Source organism: Dermochelys coriacea, chromosome 24 (genome assembly GCF_009764565.3).
Source record: "Dermochelys coriacea isolate rDerCor1 chromosome 24, rDerCor1.pri.v4, whole genome shotgun sequence".
Lineage (NCBI taxonomy): Eukaryota > Metazoa > Chordata > Testudines > Dermochelyidae > Dermochelys > Dermochelys coriacea.
The window spans coordinates 4,679,069-4,688,255 of record NC_050091.1 but is presented as its reverse complement, the minus strand read 5'-3'; the positions used below and the strand labels follow the sequence as shown (position 1 = coordinate 4,688,255).

General features: G+C 47.1%; 1 protein-coding gene across 1 annotated transcript; it reads right to left on the bottom strand.

The window, feature by feature from the left end:
* Positions 1-4,453: 4,453 nt before the first annotated feature.
* On the bottom strand, positions 4,454-8,819 carry LAMTOR2 (late endosomal/lysosomal adaptor, MAPK and MTOR activator 2). The gene is made up of 5 exons (XM_038382475.2): positions 8,694-8,819; positions 7,375-7,467; positions 6,241-6,403; positions 5,337-5,426; positions 4,454-4,744 (listed from the first exon to the last, which is right to left on the bottom strand). The coding sequence occupies exons 1-5, from the start codon at positions 8,705-8,707 to the stop codon at positions 4,688-4,690; spliced, it is 417 nt and encodes a 138-aa protein (XP_038238403.1). The 5' UTR covers positions 8,708-8,819; the 3' UTR covers positions 4,454-4,687.
* Positions 8,820-9,187: the final 368 nt, after the last annotated feature.

Below are 9,187 nucleotides of genomic sequence, written 5' to 3'. Positions count from 1 at the left end.
GAGAAGGGATGAGCTGACAATAAGATCCTGGCCCAGGTTGACAAGAGGGGCGGGAAAGGGGTTCCAATTGTACCAGGGCTCCTAGCTCAGGGAGCCCCCAAACACCTGTGTAAATAAAGTGAAATGGGAGGGACCCTAAGGAACACGATGTACTCGGGCCCCACATTTCTCTTGCTGCCCTGCAGACGGTCCCTCTGATATTGCTAAGGTGAACACGAGGAGCAGGAGGGAGACATTCTCCATCATCAGTATTTGTATGACTATAGCACCTAAACGTCTCCATTGAGATCTAGGCCCCCTCGGTGCTAGGTGCTGTACATAGACACAGTCTCTGCCTTTAGAGAGCTTACAATCAAAACAGAGAAACAGAGGCACAAAGGAGGGAATCGGAGTGATTTCCCTCACAGTTAACAGCAGAGTTGGGAATAAAACCCAGTTTGCCAGAGTCCCTGGCCAGTGGCCAATCCACTGAGCCAGGCTCTCCTCTCACAAGCATGTAGTGTAATTGCATCAGCATCTGCACTAGGAACTGGTATAAGAGACACTGGGAAGCTGTCTAGAGGGGTTGCTGGGAAAGGATTTAAACCCAGGTGTGTCAGTGGGGGACCCCCAATATATTTGTGGATTGTGAAGCGAAGGGGTTTCTGAGTTCCTAGCCTTAGATCCACTACATTCCAGAGACCTGGCTGCAAAAGAATCCACCATAGGATCTTAGGGAAGGGAGGGGGCGTGACAGAGCCAACAAAGGCCTTATTCTGTGTCTGGGACCGCACCTCTTTACTGGTGGGTGGACAGCTGGGTATGCTAATGCCACAGCCTACAAATGCAGGTGAAAATTCAGCAGGGATGGGAGAGGCCAGGCTCAAGCAGGAGAAACTGGATGCATTAGGGGATCATTGAGGCACAGCACCAATGCTGCGCTCCAGCAAGCCATTTAATGTCCACACAGGGGTTGTGACACAAAGTCCAGTGGGCTGATTCTAAGTTGCACTAAGGACCTTTTACACTGCTTAGGCTGCAGGCTCCACTGCACCCCCTGGCAAAACTCCCATTGGCCTCACTTGGGCCAGCTTTTCCCTCTGTAACTGTAGCTCATATTGTTCTTCTGCCAATCTCAAAGTACTGTACAAAGGAGGTCAGTAGCATTGTTCCCATTTTACAGACAGGGAAACTGAGGCACAGAGCAGGCAAGTGGCTTGCCCAAGGTCACCCAAGAGGCGGGAATAGAATTCATGTCTCTTGACTCGCTGTCCAATGCACTGTCTACTAGGCCACACTGCCTCCCGCTTAGCTATCAGGTAGCAAATGGCCTTCTATGTCCCATCATTTGTATTGACGTAAGGGGTGGCGGGGGACAACACACAATTTAGGACTCATCTACACAGTGCCGCAGCCCAGACTACAGGGTGGGGGGCGTGTGTGAATTGGCGAGTGCTCTCATATATTATACTCGACCTGCCCTGTGTAGACTCTGCTGCTGTGAACTAAAAGGTACCTAGTTCGTACTGATGTAGTCTTGTGTCAGACCAACAGAGTCTACACAGGGCAGGTCGAGTGCAACACATGTGAGCACTGGTAGAACGCTGTACCAGCCATACCCCTGATGTCCTTGGCATGACCCCAGCCTTCAGCCTGAGCACAGCGCTAGATTAATTTGCTAGTTTCACTTTAAAAAACACCAGGCCAGATTTTCCAGCTGCTGGTGTAGATCAGGAACAACTCCACTTACACTGATGTAAGCAGGAAAAGAATCAGATATTAGTGTGCACAGCTTCTCCAGCAGCTGGATTTACAAAATCATACTGGGAGGGTACTGGTATCTCCAAGAGCAGAAGCTCCGAATCCCCTTCTGCTGTCAGTTATGTGGGTGTAAATTGAGAGCAATGCCAGTGACTCGCTCCAGATTTACACCAGCATTACTGGCAGCAGAATCTGGCCCCTGTGAGTTTTGTGTTAGAAAATGAAAGTTGTGTTTCTTATCCTCTGCTGCCATCATGTGAGCAACAGAGGGAAAAACTAGCCATCACAGCAACCCCTGAATCCTTATGAGTTAGCCCCCTGCTCCAGATCAACTTGTTCAAAAAACCACCTCTGGCCGTGGCCAGCACCAGCTGCCTCAGGGGAAGATGCAAGAACCCCCTTTCTCCCCCACAAATAGGCAGCTATGGGATAATCTGCCCCCATCCCCTTTAAGATCTCCTCCAACTCCCTCATTGTTAGAGACTGATTGAAGCCTTGAGGCTAAGGCTTTGCATTGTACAGGGGCTCGATCAGTCTTAACTATTCTGATACTCTTGTGCTTGACAAGTTAATCAGGCCACTTAATGTACTAGTAGTGCTCAGTTACTAGAGCGATGAGCTGAACACAAGAACCTCTGTAAGTGTAGTCCTTTGTTAAATTCTTGTCCTCTGTATGATCTTGTGGCAGAGAGTTCCAAAGTCTAATTACACAGTGGGTTGAAGGGAGGAAAAAATACTTGTGAGACTGTGGCACATAGGCCTATATACATTACAGGAATCCCCAGAGGCACCAACCAAGATCTGAACCCCACTCTGCTCGCCTATGTAGAGAAACATAGCAAGGGGTATCCCTGCCCCAGAGAGCTTGCAATTGAAATAGAAAAAGCAGGAAAGGAAAACCGGAACAGAGAGGGGAAGTTACTTGCCCAACAGCACCCAGGCAAGTCAGGGGCCGTGCTGGGAATAGACCCCAGGACTCCTCATTCAACACGCCACCTTATGCTGCTTTCCCTAGACTCACAAAATCCATTTCGCGCTGGCTTTCTGCAAAGGTGGAGTTTAGCCCAAAGCGTATACCTCAGGAGCCTTAGCATAGGCAAAGCTAATTTAAAGATCCAGACGTGTGTTGGTGGGAGAGCAGTCTAGGCTCCAGGCAGCTGTAGCCGGCCCCCTTGTTAAAATATATATATATATATTTTAACACCAAGATCAGCTCAGGAGAGAGGAATATTGCTCAGAGGGATGCAGCTGAAATCTGTCCCACTGGTTGAGTCCAGCGACTCCATCCAGTCACTGCTTCTGCTGGACAGAGCCTAGGATCACATGCAGGATGGAGCTCTGAGGTTGGGTGGAAGTGGAGCTCCAGACTAACAGGATTCAGGTGTTACACCACTCTTCTCAGGTTACAGCCCTCATCCACAATGTGCTGATACAGCCATCAGCCTGTGGCTTCGATCAGGCTTTAGACATGCACTCTTGTTAGTACATCAGAACGGGAGGATGCAGACCAGTAGTTCTCAATCAGGGAGACACATACCCCTGGGGGTATGCAGAGGTCTTCCAGGAGTACATCAACTCATCTAGATATTTGCCTAGTTTTACTACAGGCTACATAAAAAAGCACTAGCAAAGTCAGTACAAACTAAAATTTCATATAGAGCAGTATAAACAAGTCATTGTACCCTATACACTGAAATACAAATACAATATTTATATTCCAATTGATTTTATAATTAAAAAGGAGATGTATATTTATATATAGCTGACTTTCTCCTTACTATCTAATCTATAGTAAAAAGGAGAAAGTCAGCAATTTTTCAGCAATAGCGAGCTGTAACACTTCTGAGCTTTAGGTTTGATTTTTGTAAGCTCGTAGTTTAAGTGAAGTGAAACTTGGGGGTACGCAAGACAAATCAGACTCATGAAAGGGATACAATCGTCTGGAAAGGTTGAGAGCCACTAGTGTAGACTAGAGCTGGTCTGGAGCTCTCAAAAAAACAAAACAAACAAAAAAAAAAAAAACCCACACACCACCACACAACGCCCATTTATCAAAAACAAGTTGTGGGGAAGGGTTGACTGGGCCAAATCTCACTTCAAAAAATTTTTGAGAAGAGTTTGATGGCACAGGATGCTCCATTTTGACTTTTTGGGGGGGGGGGGTAAATGAAAAGTTCTGTTTGAGTCAAAGTGACTGGTGCAAAAGTTAACATAGTAAGAAAGAAAAAGGTTGAAACAGACAAAATGTTGCCATTGCCCCGATTGAAATTTGTTTGGAGATTTTTCAGTTCACAGCAACTTGCACGATTTTAACTTTTCCATCCCAATTTGCGATGGGAAAGTTTTGAAAGTCATAGGACAGGAGACCTGTTCCTCAGCCAGCTCTAGTACAGACCCATGCACCTCTCCTTGTCCTAACCACCCCCTCCACACACACCTTTCCACCTCTTTTTAACCTCTCGAGCCTGGTCTACACTAAAAACTTAGGTCAACTCAGCTGTACCCTGAGTGATGTAATTAAGCCAACCTAACCCCTGGTGTAGACAGTGCTAGGTCGACAGAAGAACACTATGACGACAGGAGAATCCTGCCCATTGGTGTACGTAGTGTCTGCACTGCAGTGGCGCAGCTGTAGAGTTTCAAGTGTAGTCGAGCCCTAGGATGAAAGTCTCCAGCCCCTTCCTCATCTGAAAGAGGCAAGACGGGACTCAAGTGTTAAATACTCCATTTTATTTTTCTTTTTAACTATATATAAAAAAAGGCCCCAAGTGCCCTCCACTGCTGTCAGGTAGTTTTCAGTGTGATGCCAATGCCTGGATTGCCCATGGAACCATTCACAAGCCCACTTCACCGATTCTCCGTTATAAAGAGCTTTTGTGGGAAGGGTTCTTTGCCCTGGAGCTGCGACAGCCTCATTCATCCTCTGCTCCGCCCCTCTGTCGCTTGTTCAGGATGCTGCCACTTGCGTGAGAGGTTCTTCCAGATACTGGACAAGGGCTTGGGCCTGTAACAGAGTATTATACCGCACAGTGAGACGAGCATTAGTGAATGGGCAATAAGCCACACTCAGCCTTGACTACAGCTGAACTGCTCAGAGGTCGTGAAATATTATCCTAATTTTACAGCGGAGAAACTGAGGCAAACAGCCTGCCTGTGGGCACAGAATTGGGACTATTGGGTGCTGTACAAACATAAAAGACAACCCAGGCCCTACCCTGAAGTCACATAGACTTTGTAACAGCCTACAAAAATCTGTGCTATACAGCACAGATCCCACCTTCACCAAACTCTGGTAGTTTACAGAGGCCTTAAAATGTAAGTGTAATTTATGCCCAATTTTAGGCTCCTCTTTTGCTAGGATAGGGTTAAGGGGCCCTTTGGGTAAAGTGAGAACAAGGCTTTTTGGTTCCCCAAAACTTCATCTAGGTTCCACCCCTAAATGCCATTCTACAAACTCCCCCCTTTCCCCAACATCAGTTAGAGATCCGCTCATCCTATGCAGAGTTGACTAAACCACTTTTCAAACTGCATCTACACAGCCTGCTACCAGCAGCCCCCACCCTCCCCTCAAATGTGATCAGTCAGCTCAGCATCACCTTGGCTTTCAGCATCCCAAATCCAACAGTCTCTTTTGCATACATGCAAAGCAAGAGATTTGCCACCCGGGTGATAGCAACACGGCCCTCCTGCAAAATGGGGGAGGAGAGACAAGATGGGGTTAAAAAAAATGCATTTGATTGATAGGTTTGCAGAATTCTGCCCTAGCACCCCATGTCCCAGTGTCTGGGGGTGTCCTAGAATGGACATTTTGACCTTCCGCTATTAGAGTCAAGACACTGGGGACCTGGATTCTCTTCCCAGTTCTGCCACTAGCCTACTGGGTGACCTCGGAAAGTCGCCTCATTTCTGTGCCTCAATTTTCCACCCGTAAGACTGGAGACTGAATTGCTGAGAAATCTACTGATGCTAGGGTGCTGCTTCAGAGCTAGGTACTATGTTCCTACTGCCCTGCACAAGGTGGTCAAAACAATTGTACAATGTTATCCAATTGGACTGTCCAGTCACACTTGAAGGTCTAGGTCATTCTTAAAAAGCAAGGCATTTGCTTTGAACTAATCCCTCTCAACTATGTGGGGGTGGGAATGGCAATCTTCTTAAAGTTTTGGCTTTAGATAACTTTCATTCCTATAGCCCCTTCTATTATAGGAAGGTCTAAGCAACCGCCCCCCACCCCACAGCTATTAGCCTCATTTTACACGTGGGGAAACTGAGGCAGAAAGAGGCAGTTGCCCAATGTGAGTCGGTGGCAGAGCTGGGAATAGGAGTCTGTAGTCTTCTGTTCCAATTCCACCCTTGTTTCAGGGATCTATGGGTTAAACTCGGAAGAGCAGGGACCTGCAGCAGCGTTCCTCCAGTCCTGCTGAGAAACTCATCCTCCCTATGGGAATACAGCCCTTTCCCCATTCCTTCCGCCCTCTTTCCCCACCCCCCACAACGTACCATGCAGTCCATAAGGATGAATTTCAGATTGTCCTCGTTGAAAGCCTGGTGTCCGTTCTTGTCATAGGCTACCCAAATGTTACTGGCAATGGCTGCTGTGACCCTGGCATCTGTGTCTCCATAACCAGAATATGCGAGCAGAGACCCCTCATTGTTCAGAAGCCTACGAAGAAGAGAGGAGGAGAATTTGAGGTAAAACGCCCACAAGGCTTTACACCACTTCTGCTTAGGCATGGACTTTATTCTTAAGGGTTTCTATGATGCTCCATTGCCTTAGTACCCAATCAGACAGATCATGCACTGACCCTCCTGACACCCCCTCTGAGGCAGGTCTCATCCTCATTTTATGAGAAGGAATCTGAGGCTCAAGGTGAAGTGACATGTCCAAGGTCAGATGGAGGAGGCAGTGACAGAGCTTTTCCTTTATCCACCAAACCATCTTTTTTCCCTAGCAGGGGTGCTCTTTTTCCATGGGTGCAGCTACTAGGAAGAGGGGGGTCAAGGGGGAACAGATCCCCCAGTTTTTTTTTTTAACCCTCTAGTGGATACAGCCACAGAACTTGTGCAAAGCTCTGGATTCCCCACTCCAAGTTCTCATGTTGTTGGAGCTGGGCCCGCCCTCAAACTCCAGCCCCGTCTACAGTGGGAAGGGACATATTAGACACCATATTTACACAGATCCCACTGTTACCCACTCCCATGTCTTTGCATTGGCGTAGCTGCCTCCATGCAAACTCCCAGCATGGCTGGCCTAAACAAGGAACACAGACTACTGTCATGCAACGATATGGTGTCCCTCAACAGGGAGAATACTAGTAATCTGTTCCCCAAGTCCCCTCCCCACGATGCCTTTTGGTGGGGGGATGAGTATTCCTTATTGGGGTGCACTGGGCTGCCCCCTCCTCCCCACTTCTTTCAGATAGGCTGTATTGCACAATTCCTTGGGTGTGGGGGACACACTGAGATGTCCCTGTTCCTAACTGAGCATCGAGTGTGTGCGCGGGGAGACCATTTGCACCCGGGGGCACTAATCCTTAACAGTAACACTGATCTGGCCACAATACTTTAGGGCGAGGGTTCCGTGACCCATACCCAGCCACCCCACACTCCTCCCCCAAACACCTTTATACTCACAGGGTGCTCTGGACCCCTCCAGTGTTGGCCTGGCTCAGGACCTGGGTAAGGGCCTTGGGGCGCAGCATGGTAGCAACAGACCCTCTCTCCTCCCTACAGGGGTGGAAACACACAGCTCAAAGATCCTGCTTCCCCATCAGCTGATCAACTCATGTGGGGAACCTCAGCCCAGAGCATGCTGGGAATTGTAGTTCCTTTCCAGTTTTTTGCATAGTCAGGCCCATGTGAAGGACATGGCATTTCATTCACACAGATTTGCCTGTGTAATTTCTCTTTGTATGTTACAAAACTCCAGAACCCTGAGATCCATATCTACGTGTGATTCTCACATGACTCCAGGAGCTTTCACTTTAAGTCAGACACCAAATACGGAGAGGTGTATGATTTAAAGAAAAGAAAACAAAAAAACCCCCACAAACCTACAGTTTGGCAACATTGCAGATGCAAAGAAAAGCTTATAAGCATGACATCTAAAGACTCAGAAAAAAAAGCAAATACATGTTATTTTTGGAAGAGCTTGTGCTTAAGCCAATCTCATGGCTTTTGGGGGGGCTGACTCATGATTTTGATCATTGGGGGTGGGGGTGGGGAACATTGCTGCCTCATCCATGTCATTTTCCCTACTGCTGTCCCATCAGTTTATAATTTTCCCCACTACCACCCCAGGTACCCCAAAATCCTGTGGGACCAGTGGAAGAAAAGCCTAGGTGGCTGGATGAGTTAACTGGGAAACAGTTACAATTTTGTCTTCTTAGCACCACATCTTTTTAACAGCAGAGAATTCTGGATCTATGCAAGGGCACCTATCAGTCTATGAGGCAGCAGGTTACTGACGGTCACATTTTTTTGCAAAAAGGTAGATACAGCAGTTTTCACTCCACCACCATGATCACAGGGGGACAATGAAAACACAGTGACTCTTCTTCAGGTTTCCAGAGGAGCACACATCCCATTTTATACCCAAATCATGACTTTTCTTTTTTAAAAAATAGAAGCACTCAGCTGGGCTGGACACAGGCACGCACACATTACAGTAACACCTCAGAGCTCCAATCGTGGAGCAGGATCAATGCTGTAGTGCCCCAAAGACTTAAATAAGTCTAGCTATAAGTATCCCAGCAGAAGCTAGCCACTTTAACAAAGTCTACTCCCAATTGAGAGTGCTGAATATCGGGATTGGGGTAGGGGGAAAGAGAACTAGCTTCACACAAACTCTGCTTTAACAACATAGTACCCACAATATAACTACATTTGTAGCACAGGTACCCCCTAAAATCAAGAATCAAATAACTAATTAAGTCATTCACACTACTACTTACATTAAGAGACTCATTTTCTATCAAAATACTACAATCACTCTTCTTCTACTTTAGCTTCCATAGGAACACCTCACAACAAGGCTTTTTATAGTTCCTCTGCAACAGCAAATGAGTGTGGGTATGTGGGAGGAACCTTTGAACCCTCCCTCTGACAGGCTTTATAGCTAAAGTGGGACTTGGGGATTCCCTGCTCTGCCATAGACTTCCTGTGTGACCTTAGGCAAATCATTTAATCTGTCTATGCCTCAGTTCCCCATGTGTAAAAACTGGGGACAACTGCACTTCCTTACCTTACAGGGGGTTATTTACAGAATAAATACACTGTAACTTGGGAGGGACTCAGATACTAAGGTAATGGGGGCTAATGGACCATATAAGTACCTTAGATAGATACACACTTTAGAAGAAACAGCTGGGCCCTTGTCTTTACCTGCTGATCAGCCCGAGGCTAATGGCCCCATTGTTGCAGTTACTGAAATATTAGTACCAATTTT